Source organism: Pelophylax lessonae (assembly GCF_965119305.1).
Source record: "Pelophylax lessonae genome assembly, chromosome: 6".
Taxonomy (NCBI): Eukaryota; Metazoa; Chordata; class Amphibia; order Anura; family Ranidae; genus Pelophylax; species Pelophylax lessonae.
This window is the reverse complement of record NC_138773.1, coordinates 40,913,249-40,927,832: the sequence shown is the minus strand read 5'-3', so window position 1 is coordinate 40,927,832 and position 14,584 is coordinate 40,913,249. Positions and strand designations below refer to the sequence as shown.

Genomic DNA, 14,584 nt, shown 5'->3' with positions numbered 1-14,584 from the left:
TGTGTCCCGCCGACGCCCGAACCGGTAAGGAGTGAGGAGATAGGGGTATCCGACAGGGGGAAGCAGGTTGGATAGTACCAGCGGGGGCTTCTCGGCAGGTGGATGTTTCTAGGCAGGCGGGGGGATGCACGGGTCGGCTCCGATCAACATGCTGGTAGGGTGTTTGCTCGAGACTAGCAAACTCTGTCTCCTCGCGCCATCTGCAGGCCCCTCCCCAGTCTTGTATTTTCTAAAATGTATGCAGTTGACTAACTTTTGCTTCCATTTCCCTATAGGTGGGATCATCTTAGAGACAGTCAGTTAGGGAATGTATATTGCGTTTGCCTTGAAATCCCCAACAAGAGAGTTCATTTGGTGGGGGGTGCATCATTTTCATGCACCTAAATTGTTTTTATGTTTGTACAGCAGAGTAATGTATAGCTATGTTTTTCCACCGTAATTTATTTGTACATTCGTTCTTTCCCTTTTCCCCCTTTCCAGGTTTGTGGGATACTCCTGAGTTTTTGGCCACAGTTTTTGATAGGAGGTGGCTGCCTCAGAGTCATGGGGACATGACTCAGTTTGGTGTGGGGTGGATGTAGCACCCTACAGGGTAGGTGCTAGGTAAAGTATAGTGGGCCTTGGCTGCCTAACAGCAGGGCTATGATTTTCAGCTGGGCTGTCATGTTTCCCAGGTGTAGCTATTGGGACTAGGGAGTCTGCCCACTGTGCTCCATGAGAGGGTTCTCATTGGACAGTGGAGGAAACCCAGCCAATGGTGCACTCAGGCCTGTATCTACCCCAGAAAGGCAGATTCTGCCGCACAGCATTCTGGGAGTGGGTAAAAGTTTGAAGGGAACGCATGACGCAGCATCTTTGGCGGGAAGCAGAGTCCCAGGAGGGAGAGGATGGCTGTCTCTCCTCCTGTCAGAAGGATTGGGCGTCCCGGGCGGCTTGCCTGAGGGGACAGAGATTAGAGCTGAGCTGAGCTGCAGAGAGGATTCGGTGTGCCGAGGACCAGCGGAGCTGAGGGGGTCAAGATTCAGGAAAGCATTCCCAGTTCGTGAGTACTGCAAACTGCCCCTGGGGGTCTGCCTAGCTGAGAAGGGACCACTCCGGTGAAGGTCCAGGGGATCCAGGAGCTAGCTAGCGGAAAAGCGGGTGCCAGTGTTGACACTGAAGTGTAAAGAGGGTGCCTAGTGAGAGGACCCTGAAGTGTAGAGGGGGTGCCTAGTTAGAAGGCCCCTGAAGCACAGAGGGGGTGCCTAGTGAGAGGACCCTGAAGTGCAGAGGGGGTGCCTAGTGAGAGGACCCTGAAGTGTAAAGGGGGCGCCAACGGTTGGGCCATGAAGTGTTAAAGTGTACAGCAAGCAGTGTAAAGTGTTAAGAGTTGCAGCAGCACAAGCAGTTACAAGGAGCTACCTCAGTCAGGAAGGACTGGAGGGAGCTGTATCCAGGACTTTTGAGCTAACCAGAGTGTCAAGAGTCAGTTCTCAGTACAGTCCAGGACCTTTTGAGCTAACCAGAGTGTCAAAAGTCAAGTTCAAGACAGCGCTGAAAGACATTTTTCTCCAGAGTGTCCCAAGTTGTATCTAGTTGAGCCAGAGGAGTGTCCCACTCATTCCCTTCTCCCATCCCCATTATCAAATAAACAAAACAAACAAAAGATGCCGGGAATGGTCATTGTCTCCAATCTCACACTTGGGTATTTAGCTTAAATGGGCTGAAGGTGTCACCGGTAACCATGGCAGACCCATATCAGGTCCAATGCCTAGAAAACCTGCTACATCCAAAAAATGTTTTTAAATGAATGTACGGCATAATCCACTGGTTTAAAATGTAGTTCTGGCAAAGAAGAGATTGGGAAAGGGGGTAGAGGAAATGATGGGAAGAGGAAAAATATATAGGAGAAACTCCAGCGGGGAGTGAGAAAGCCTGGCGGGGGGATCAGGGCAAGTTATAAGAGGGTAGAAATAGAGGTCAGGGAACACACAGAGGGATGGGTGGCAGGAAAGGGATATATAAGAACATATTCCACATTACCTAATGCCTAGAGGCCAGTTGAAGGATTATAAATATCTCAGCTAGAAGTTTTAAAAAATGAAAAAGCATACCTAAGTCACAATTTCCATATTTTTATGTATTTAGTTTGTGAGTCCTTGAGAATATTGGATCGTATCTATTCATACGTCCCCTAGCTTTTCCTAACTTTCTGGAAATTTACTTTAGCTCTTGTCTCTTTAGCAGTCAGGAACAAATATATAACTAACTTCTGATGGCAGGAGAGAAAGCCTGGAATCATATAGTGGAGGAGGGCCATCCTTGTGTCTTTTGAGACTTCTATAGGAATCAAGGTTTGAAGGAGGCCAAACGTTCTGAAGCAAATTGTGGTCAACATCAGGCCGAACCCCCAAATGTGTAGTACATCACAGTGTTTACCAAGTAAAGCACTAACTGTTCTTTCACCAAGTAGTGCTGAAAAAAGTACAGCATTTCTTACGTTTTTCATGTGGTAGTATATGGACTGGCATGGTAGGGAACACAACGTTTTGACTATGCATTGAGATCTTCTGCCCAGCACAATCCAATGCATGTGGTGGGAACAGGCTCATCAAGCTAGGCCAGGATGTCATCTGTCCTATCAATTAACCAGCTTCTGGTCTAAGACTTTCACGTGGTGTTACCTAGTTTAAAATAACATTTTGCAATTTAAATTTTGAAAACCAAAACTTCAGCAGACAATGCCCACATCTCCGTCTAGAGATCAGATTTTTGGGTAAAATCCAAGGGATCAATAGAATATGTTTCATAAGGATTAAAGCAGAATTCACAGGAGACAGGTAAATGTATTCATTAAAGTATGTTGTAGAACTTTTTGCAAAACTTTTTTTTAAGTGTAAATATAGTGGGGGGAGGTTTAACCTTTGTCTGTTAATTTTGCCATCACCTGTGTCCCATTGGGGAGACCTCCCTTCACTTCTTGTCTATAGGCAAAACAGGGAGTGAGATAAAATCTCTCCACAGTGAGATAATCCCTGTACCAGGGTCAGCAGAACTAGTGTTCCTATTGTCCCCAGTGTCCCCATTTGAAGATTTCCACTTTATTTCTGTTCTAGAGACAACCCAGGATTTTGGATTCTCTGTGATAATAGTAAACAGGACAAATAGAGAGGCTGAATCTCCATAATAGGGAGACAGACAGCAATAAAAACTGACAATTATTCTAATCCCTCTTCTCTCTATCCAGAAGTAGAAAAAATTGCCTACATGTTTGGGAACGGATGTACTGAAAGCATTTGTATTTCTGTCCATCAATGCCTGACAATCACATGGGTCTCCTTTACAGCTTGGCCCCGTGTGGCAGGGAAGAGGACTTGATGTCTACTTTTCTATACTGCAGTAAAGTAAAACTTATAGGTCTCTTCTCTGCAACCATCCTTTACTTGATATTGAAGGTAAAGTATTACACTGGTGAGCTCATCTCTGCTCTATCCTCCTATCAACATGCTCCTTGTCATCATCTAAACCGACTGGTTCTTTGTACACTTTCCCTCTCTCAGAGCCTAGACTGCAAGAGGCTGATACCGGGTCACACTCAGGTACCTACAATGCTTGCAATTAAAAATAAAATACACTGCTCAAAAAATTAAAGGTACACTCTGAAAACACATTAGATCTCAAATGGGAAAAAAAGCATGCTGGATATTATACTGATATGAACTGGGTAATGTGTTAGGAATGAAAGGATGTCACATGGTTTAATGGAAATGAAAATTATCACCCTACAGAGGGCTGAATTCAAACACACCTCGAAAATCAAAGTGAAAAAATGATGCAGCAGGCTAGTCCATTTTGCTGAAATTTCATTGCAGCAACTCAAAATGGTACTCAGTAGTTTGTATGGCCCCCACGTGCTTCTTTGCATGCCTGACAATGTCGGGGCATGCTCCTAATTAGAGATGGCCTTGCGGTTCGCCCAGCGGTCAGTTTGCGGCGAACTTTGCTCGTTCGCAGTTTGCCGATCTTGCGAACATATGGCGTTGTTCGTGGTGGCCATATTAGTTTACATTGTGGAGAACTTTGACCCATGACACAGCCATCAGGTGGAACAGGACAGCCAATTGAGACATTTCAGCACATGGACATACCCCCTTCTATATAAATAGAACTGAGCAGGCTGCCATTTTACATTCTGCTTTTTGTCAGTGTAGGGAGAGGTTTGCTGTGGGGAGCAGGGACAGATTGTCAGTGACACAGATCGCTCTGTTAAAGGACCACAAAAGTCCTTTCAAGGACTGGTATTTGGTATAGGTGTACTATTCTTTGGTGTGCACTATATAGGGGTGTAATACACTTATAATATACTTTCTAATATAGAAAGCATATTATAGTGGATTTGTATTGTGCACTATGCAGCATTGTGACTGGTGTGGTGGGCGTTTCTGCAGTGATACTACAACTACAGAGTGACAAAAGCAGTTTTAAAAAAGTATTATAACTGGTGTGATAGACCAGTGGCCCCCCTAAATGACAGATTGAAGTGGGGTGTTATCTAACAATATACTTTTATAACAGTTTATTTGGGTACTGCAAAAATGTTGCCTCTTTTCCTGCGTTAACTGTGCTACACACAGTGACAACAGTTACTGGCCAATTTTTTGTAGAACTGGTGTGATAGACCAGTGGCCCCCCAAAACCACAGATTGAAGCGGGGTGTTATCTAACAGTATACTTTTATAACAGTGTATTTGTGTTCTGCCAAAATATTGCCTCTTTTGCTGCGTTAACTGTGCTACACACAGTGACAACAGTTACTGACCAATTTTTTGTATAACTAGTGTGATAGACCAGTGGCCCCCCAAAACCACAGATTGAAGCAGGATGTTATATGCCTTCTTCCACATATATTGCGCTTCTCTAGAGACTTTTGTCACAGCGTAATTTAAAAAATGACAGGCACAGGAAGAGGCAGGCCCTTACGCAGGGGTGGTAGGGGTAGGGCAGGAGCAGTAGGCCGGAGCCAAAGTGTGAAGTTTCAGAAGGTGCGTTCGATTACGTCAAAGGACGCACCAGACTTGGTTGAGTGGCTCACACAGCCTTCCTCTTCTGCACCCTCCTCATCCTCTCTATCTGCACCCTCTTCACTCTCTGCTGTGTGCACACCAAAATACACCACCACCATATACCCTTCGCTTGAGTCACTGGCATTATTTTCCGATCCATCACAAGACATTTGCGATGTGCAGCCATTCTTGGCATTGGATCAGGAAGAGGAGGTAGCAACAGCCACCACCCAGCAGTCTGACGACAGTTCCCAGATCAGCCAAAGGAGGTTGGTCCCCTCTGTTGCTGCCTACTCCGAGATCTCGAATGTTAGTGGTGGGGAAGGTGACGTCGATGATGACTTGTCTATGGACGTCACGTGGGCGCCCACAAGAGAGCCCGCCAACTACTGCCATATCAACTGGTGGACTCGGAGGCCTTTCAGAAATTTGTGGCCATTGGAACACCACAATGGAAGGTCCCAGGAAGGAAATATTTCTCGCAGAAGGGCATTCCAGAGCTATATGGCCATGTTCAGCGGCAAGTGAATGTATCTCTGGCACACAGTGTCGGTGCCAAGATACATCTGACCACACACACATGGTCTAGCAAACACGGGTAGGGAAGGTATATAACTTTTACTGCCCACTGGGTGAACCTTCTGAAGGCTGTCAAGCATGTAACCCGTGGCACCCATTTAGATTTGGTTTTACCCCCACAAATTGCATGCAGGCCTGCCTCTTCTTCTCCTCCTCCTACTCCATCCTCCCTCTCCTCCTCGGCTGACTCCTTCTTTTCCGCTGCTACCGTCTCTTCTGCTGCGCCGCCCAAGATCCCCAGAAGCTATTCCACATGCCAGGTGAGACGTTGCCATGCTGTGCTGCGTCTGTTGTGCCTGAAAGCCAAGAGCCACACTGGTCCTGCACTCCTTTCAGCTTTGCCTTCACAGGCAGATCAGTGGCTGACACCGCTCAATTTGACAGTTGGTAAAGTGGTGTGCGACAACGGTGCCAATCTGCTGAGCGTGCTGAAATAGGGCAAAACTACACACATGCCATGCATGGCGCACGTCCTGAACTTGGTCGTGCAACGATTTGTTGCCAAATACCCTGGGGTCCAGGATGTCTTGTGGCAGGCCAGGAAAATCTCGGGCCATTTCAGAAGATCTTACACAGCCATGGCTTGCCTTACTGACATTCAGCGGCGACACAACCTGCCAGTCGGGCGTCTTATTTGTGACTGCCCGATGCAATGGAACACAACCTTGTATATGCTTGATAGGCTCTTCAGCAGAAACGTGCAGTTAGCGACTACCTGTACGAACTCTGCGGCAGGACAGATTTTTCACCGCACCAGTGGCTGCTCATGCGTGACGCATGCAGACTTCTGCGGCCATTTGATGAGATCATCAAACTGGTCAGTCGCGGCCAGGGCGCCATCAGTGACATCGTACCTTACGCCTTCTTTCTGGAGCATGCATTGCATCGTGTCATTGATCAAGCCATCGAGTAGCAGGAGCAGGGAGATGAGGAAGTCGCAATGTTGGATGAATTCCCAGGGGGGTGCTTCTCCATCTGAGACAAGTCAACAACAGGAGTCTGAAAAGGAGTCAGAGGAGGATGGTGCCGGGGTGGATGAGGAGTAGCAAGAAGAGCATGCTTTAAACCTTTCTGGGATCCCTGGTGTTGTCCGTGGATGGGGGGAGGAGAAGGAGGACGACATTATCCTGGATGATGAGCAGGAGTCAGGCCTATACACCGCTTCCAGTTTAGTGCAAATGGGGGCTTTCATGCTCCAGTGTTTTAAGGGGGACCCCGTATAAAAAGCAGAGAGGGCAAGAACCAGTACTGGGTGGAAACGTACTTACAGCAGACCCCCGGTACAAACAAAAAATGGCAGAAATGTTACCACCATCACAGAGGGCAGTCAGAATGCAGCACTTCCATGCCTTGCTTCGAGAAATGCTGCATTCTGCTTTTGCGTGCGCTGGCAGAGGAATTTCCACTCACAGAGAAACCGTTGCGGGTAGCAATCCAACAGCGCCTGCAAGAAGAGGGCGTTTTGAAGATGTGTTGGTCACTTCTGATATGAGATCATTCTTTCAGCCGACCCATCGACAGCTGTACTCCGGATCCAGCATCAGGGAATGCCTAGACCGACAGGTGTCCGACTAAATTGGGTTAACGGCCGATGTGGATGCTCTGAGGAGTGATGAACCCCTGGACTACTGGGTGGGCAGGCTTGACCTCTGGCCAGACCTTGCACAATTTGCAATGGAACTGTTGGCTTGCCCCCCGTCCAGTCCTGTCCGACAGGACGTTCAGCGCAGCAGGGGGGATCGTGACCGATAAACGCACTCGCCTTGCTCATGACAGTGTTGACTACCTCACATTTATAAAAATGAATAAGGCACGGATCTCAGAGGAATTCAACACATGTGACCAGTAGACCATGTTTGATTAAAATTCCTTATGACAGGCCACAAATATCCGCCAGACCGCCATCCACCTATAACAACAACCATGAATTGTCCTTGTCTTCGGTAAATACAGCGGCATAAAAGGCATTTTATGTCCATTGAATGCCTAATTTTTGGGGCCTTTCATGGCCGACAATTATTTATCCTGTCAATGCCTGATGTACCTCCAGCCACAGAATACAACATTCTTAGCTGTCAGGTGAACGCTTGTGGGCTAATTTTTGGGGCCTGTAATGGCCGGGCGACACTTACTTCTGTATCCTGTGAATGCCTAATGTACCTTCAGCCACAGAATGCAATGTTCTTAGCTGTCAGGTGAACGCATGTGGGCTAATTTTTGGGGCCTGGAATGGGCGACACTTATTTATTCTGTGAATGCCTAATGTACCTTCAGTCACAGAATACAACGTTCTTAGCTGTCAGGTTAACGCATGTGGGCTAATTTTTGGGGCCTGGAATGGGCGACACTTACTTATTTATACTGTGAATGCCTAATGTACCTCCAGCCACAGAATACAACGTTCTTTGCTGTCAGGTAAACGCATGTGGGCTAATTTGTGGGGCCAGGAATGGCCGACACTTACTTCTTTATCCTGTGAATGCCTAATTTTTCAGACTGGAATTGAAAATCAATGGGTCTGTAAATGTTCTGCCAAATTGTGGAACGGATGTGGACCCATTTTACAGACATGTGAATGGACCCTATATGTATTTGACATGTATTTACCGGCTGCTGTCAGTTCTGGCTGATTTAAAAAATCTGACGGCAACCTTTTTAAAAGCAATACTTCTGTTATGGCAGTGTCCATGTTGTGGGACTATTTGTGCACAGCTAGTAAGTATTTTGTGGCTGCAAATATGACCTGAAGGTTTTTAAATTTCGCCTGCCAATAATGTCAATGGGGCCCGCTGTGAACTTGCGGTTCGTGAACATTTGAGAAACTTTGCGGATAACATTCGCGAACCATCTCTGGACGATGTTCGTCCATCACTACTCCTAATGAGACAACTGATGGTGTCCTAGGGTATTTCCTCGCAGATCTGGACTAGGGCATCACTAAGTTCCTGAACAGACTGAGGTGCAATCTGGCAGCATCAGATGGACCGAAAACATAATGTTCCGGAGGTGTTCTATTTGATTTAGGTCAGGCGAGCATGGAGGCCATTCAATGGTATCAATTCCTTCATCCTCCAGGAACTGGCTGCATACTCTCGCCACATGAGGCCGGGCATTGTCGTGCACCAGGAGGAATCCAGGACCCACTGCACCAGCGTAGGTTCTGACAATGGGTTCAAAGATTTTATCTCAATACCTAATGCAGCCAGGGTGCCATTGTGTAGCACAGTGTTTCTCAACTCCGGTCCTCAGGGCACACTAACAGGCCAGATTTTAAGTATTACCTTGGGGAGATGCAGACTAGAATACTGCAATCACTGAGCAGCAAATGATATCACCTGTGATGTATTTCAGTTTTCTTGAAAACCTGGCCTATTAGTGTTCTCTGAGGACCGGAGTTGAGAAACACTGATCTAGCCTGTAGATGTCTGTCCCTTCATAGATCTGCCTCCCCAGACCATCACTGACCCACCACCAAACCGGTCATGCTGAACAATGTTACAGGCAGCATAATGTTCTCCACAGCTTCTCCAGACCCATTCACGTCTGTCACATGTGGTCAGGGTGAGCCTGCTCTCATATGTGAAAAGCACAGCGCGCCAGTGGTGGACCTGCCAATTCTGTTGTTCAATGGCAAATGCCAGTTAAGCTCCACGGTGCCGGGAAGAGAGCGCAGGGCCCACTAGAGGGGTTTGGGCCCTCAGGCAACCCCCATGAACTCTGATTTTTGGGTCAGAGACCTTCACACCAGTGGCCTGCTGGAGGTAATTTCCTTGGGCTCTGACAGTGCTCATCCTGTTCCTCCTTGCACAAAGGAGCAGATACCAGTCCTGCTGATGGAGTAAGGACCTCTTTGGCCCTGTCCAGTTCTCCTAGAGCAGTGATGGCGAACCTTTTTGAGCTAGAGTGCCAAAACGCCATAAAAAAAAACAACTTATTTTTTACAAAGTGCCAACACTGCAATTAAACTGCACATATCCAGCCACCAGATCGCACACTCCAAGAGAGATTGTAATCAAGTCAGCACTCACCCGGCTCCGGCGTCCAGCATCGGTGTGCCTGGCAGCAGCTTCTCCTTTTGTTGGGGCCTTTGATCACCCTCCTCACTCTTGATGATGTCCTTTCATCACTGTCCTCTTGCTCCTCTCTGGTTGATTCAACTCCAGGGGCTGTTGTGGCTTGGGCTCTCTCTCCCTCCTGAACCACCTCAGCCTCCTCTCACTCTTGTCTCCACACTCTTCTCACCCTGCTCTCCCTTCTCTCTGAGCCCTTTTTTTTCCTGGGCTCCAGGCTGTCCATCCTCTTATTTTCTCAGGGCATGCTGGGGCTGTAGTTTTTCTTTAATTGGTTAAAATGGTGCCATAGTCTTCCAGGACTCCATGTCCCATGGTGCTCTTGTCCTGGCTTGTTATTTGTCCTTGGCTTCAGCCAATGGGGAGGCAGGAGGAATCAGAGTGGGCGGCGAAACCTGCAAGCGCCGCTCTGTCCCTGTCCCATGCTTCTTGACAGAAGAAGGGGGGCGAGCAGGGGAAGTAAACTGACAGCCCGCGCTCACTCCCCTTGTCACAGTGCGGGCAGTGGCGGCAGCTCTCGCGTGCCCACAGAGAGGGCTCTGCGTGCCAGCTGTGGCACGTGTGCCATAGGTTCGCCATCACTGTCCTAGAGTAACTGCCTGTCTCCTGGAATCTCCGCCATGCTCTTGAAACTGTGCTGGGAGACACAGCAAACCTCCTGGTAATGGCACGTATTGATGTGCCATCCCAGGGGAGTATGACTACCTGTGCAACCTCTATAGGGTCCAGGTATCGCCTCATGCTACCAGTAGTGACACTGTCCCTAGCCAAATGCAAAACTAGTGAAAAAAAGTCAGAAAAGATTAGTAGGGAAAAAATGTCAGTAGCCTCCACCTGTAAAACCATTCTGTTGTCTCATTGTTGCCCATCTAGTGCCCCTGTTGTTAATGTCATTAACACCAAAGCAGCTGAAACTGATTTAAAAGGAAGGTGCACTCTTTAAAAGTTTCAAAATAAAATAAAACTCCCCACGAGTCCACTAGCGGGGCTCACGGTGTATTATACACATACACCTATATCTCATATGGGTAAATAGAATTCCTGGTGAATGAACTGCTTAAATATATGATTCTAAATAAAGTTCAGAATCCAAATAAAATGTAACATCCTGGTGAGCGGCCAAACAGTCCGTGTTATAGTTGGAGAGGACCCTACACCGATTCCGGGATTTTGAGGATCTTGCCGTGATTAACACTACAGGCTTTATTTTAAGCCGGCTCTGGTAAGTGCATTACCATTAGGTGTGCACTGCGGTGAGGTGGAGGTCTTGTATCCTGCTGTTTGCATGCGGTTTGCTGCACTTTAATGGACTACCATTTGGACTGTTACATTTTATTTGGATTCTGAACTTTATTTAGAAGCATATATTTAAGCAGTTCATTCACCAGGAATTCTATTTACCCATATGAGATATAGGTGTATGTGTATAATACACCGTGAGTGCCGCTAGTGGACTCGTGGGCAGTTTTATTTTATTTTGAAACTTTTAAAGAGTGCGCCTTCCTTTTATGTTTGTGTAATTTATAGTGGCAGCTGGTATTTTTAGAGTACATTTTGATGTGCTCTTTTACCATATAAAGGTTGTTTTTTAGCGCTGGGTGAGCAGGATATTTCATTTGCATTTATTCTACTCCTAGTTGTATATAGCTGAAACTGATTACCCACCCCTTCTGCTACTTAACTGACCAGATCAATATCCTAGGAGTTTATTTGATTTGAGGCTCTACTCTTAAAAACTTAAAAAAGCGTTCCTTTAATTTTTTTGAGCAGTGATGTATATAGAGTTGTATTAGCCCTGGTTCACTCTGCTGCAACTTCTCATGTGACTTGCTGCGGTATGCAGCACAGAAAGTTGCATGACAAGTCAAAACATATTAGATTTATTGTCTGTCGTCTTAATTGCTATGATTCAACCTGCGGCGTCAAAAAAAAAAAAAAAAGGTTTCTGCATTATTTTACTGCATCTTCCTTGCAACATGATTGCCATAGATTGCAATGTTAAAATCCAAAAAATTGTTTCTTTGTCTTATCTTTGCGTCTTCAGCTGCGACTTTAACCCTATACTCCACTAACATTCCATTTTCTGCTGTGTACCTGTGACTAAGCCCATCCCTGCAGCTCAAAATCTCCTCCAAAGCATTGTCACCCCCCAAAGCACATTGTCCACTTAGCAAGGACATTGTACAGCTGTGTTCACAGTGCAGGAAAGATGGCTTCCACGAGACCGAGGGATGCTCTGAACAATGAACAACTCATCTGACTTGTACGTGGGCGTCCTGCCATTTTTGATACAAGGGACCCGGCCTATAAAGGCAAGTGGGACCAGGCATGGTTAGAGGGAGCAAGCATCTACCATGAGGATTGGGAGAGCTTTTCGGTCAAAGAACGGTTAAAAAAAAAAATGCAAGTTCATTGATATGTGTCATACTCCGTATTGTTATGATTGGCCAAAGTTGCATGAAAGTTGCATGGCTTTGGGGTCATACAGCAATGGAACCGAGCCTTATGTTGTTTATAGCTGACTGGAGTTCAGACTTGAATAAAACACACACTTACATGGTATGAATAGTGGTTTGGTGACCCTCTCTATAGGATGTTCCAGGCTGGGGTGAGTCACTTTACACATGAACATGATCCCATGGTGAGAGGAGAGAGATGGGTTGAACTGTACACAGGCGGTACAGGAGTATCCAGAATCAGAGTATTGTGGCTCGGAGATCATTGTCTTGTAGGCTTTCTTCAGATCCACCGGGACATATTTCTGACTTCCTCTCTCCTTCACAAACCACTCCACACTCAGAAAAATGGGGAAGAAATTAGAGATCTCACACTCCACTGTCACCGACCGACCTAATACCAGAACTGGATTGGAGAGTTCTGTGACTTCAGGACCCCAGGGAAAACCTGAAAATAATGACAGCAGCATATTTCAAGAATATACAATTGATTGTGTTTTGTGCGCTCGCTAGGCTATAAGCATGCCATCACACAATGTAAGATATAAGAATACATAATTTTATTTATGCGCGGTATAAGATTTACTTAAGCAACATTTTTTTTTTAGGGCAACCATGGCTTAATTGTCTGATAGGTTAAATATAACAGACTCTAGGCCTTCATAACGCCTATACCCCAAGGAGCAAGAGGCTATGAGGTATATTTATGAAAAAAATGCATACCAGTTCATCCATTGAAGCAGCAAATAAAGTAGTTCTGTTCAAATGGGGCAACATCAAATGTTCTCTTGCTATATGCTCTGCAGATCGATTGGGTAAAATACCAAATTGTGGCCACTAGTTGGAGCTGAAGAGCATACTTTTTTTTCTATTGTAGTGAGTGCCATCTAGTGACTATAATGCAGTATTTTGCCTATTCACACATTCAATCTGCAGAGAATATAGTCTGAGAACATGCCGTATGCATGATGATGAATTGATTGATGGATGAACAGAAAACAAACACGAGAAAAACAGAGAAGTGCTCACCTTGCACAGTTAAACCTTTAGTAATCAAAGTATTAAAGTCAACAATGGTTGCACTCACATATTTCATACAAATAAAATGCCTTGAATGCAGCCCAATCCTGCTAAAGTTATAGAACTGCTCATATTATGGCCAGTGATGTCCGATGGTTGTTCAGCGTGAAGTTTGAATTTCTCACTATAGGCTGACAGGCTGAAGGGAGGCTGACAATCCACTCCACACTGCACTCAACTCTACATCAGAGCCTGCTGTTACTGGGCTCACAGGTCACTGTTTGTTGCAATGTGGATAAACAACTATATATTTTTTTATAAATACACCCCTTTGTGATCTATGTAACATATTGTTCTATTTTCTATATTTTAGCTAGTAAATATGGATGTGTGTCAAATAGGTATTTCCATTTTAGCCTAATTGTAACCTAAACCAATTTGTATGTTTCTGTTCCTGTACACTTTTAGGCTATAAAGCGTTGCGTAAAAACTGTCAGTGCTATATAAATCCTGTATTATAATAATAATAGTAATGCTTCAAGAATTATACTTTCTTTACTATGCTTAATGCCTAATTTCATTTTTTTTCCTTTTAACCACTTAAGCCCCGGAAGATTTTACCCCCTTCCTGATCAGGGCCTATTTTGCGATTCGGCACTGCGTTACTTTAATGGACAATTGCGCGGTCGTGTGACGCTGTACCCAAACCAATTTGACGTCCTTTTTTTTCCACAAACAGAGCTTTCTTTTGGTGGTATTTGATCACCTGTGCGATTTTTTGATCATGCGCTATAAACAAAAGAAGAGCGTAAATTTTGCAAAAATAACAATATTTTTCACATTTTTTTATATGAAATTCCCCAAAAAAAAATGTAAAAATCAAAATTTTTTAAATTTTAGGCCAATTTGTTTTATGCTACATATGTTTGGTAAAAAAAAATTGCAAAAAGCATATTTTGATTGGTTTGCGCAAAAGTTATTGCGTTTACTAACTAAGGGAAAGATTTTTGTCATTTTTGTTGTTTTTTTTTTTAACGAGTAATGGCGGCGATCTGCATTTTTTTTTTTTTGCGGGACTGCGACAATGCGGCGGACAGATTGGACCCTTGACTGACATTTTTGACACTTTTGGGGGTACCAGTGACATTACTACAGTAATCAGTGCTATACATATGCACTGTTACTGTAAAAATGACACTGGCAGGGAAGGAGTTAACTTTATTTGAGAAGGAGGGGTTAAGTGTTACCCTAGGGGCGTGCTTCTAACTGTCATTGGATGTGGCTTGAGGTGTAAGAACAGAGATCAACGGTCCTACATAGCAGAACCGTATGATCTCCATTCTTACACAGGGGAGAATGACAGGCGGCTGTGTTTACATTAGCCGCCTGCCTTTCTCCGGCTGTAATGAGGCACACG

General features: G+C 45.3%; 1 protein-coding gene across 1 annotated transcript in view; it reads right to left on the bottom strand.

The window, feature by feature from the left end:
• The window catches only part of LOC309558547 (uncharacterized protein), a gene marked incomplete at its 3' end in the record, with an annotated part of 303,007 nt that overhangs the window by 193,172 nt on the left and 95,251 nt on the right, over nucleotides 1-14,584 (bottom strand). The window contains exon 13 of the mRNA XM_082261626.1: nucleotides 12,248-12,595. Within this exon, the coding sequence (XP_082117752.1) occupies nucleotides 12,248-12,595 (348 nt within the window). The remainder of the gene's footprint in view (nucleotides 1-12,247; nucleotides 12,596-14,584) is intronic.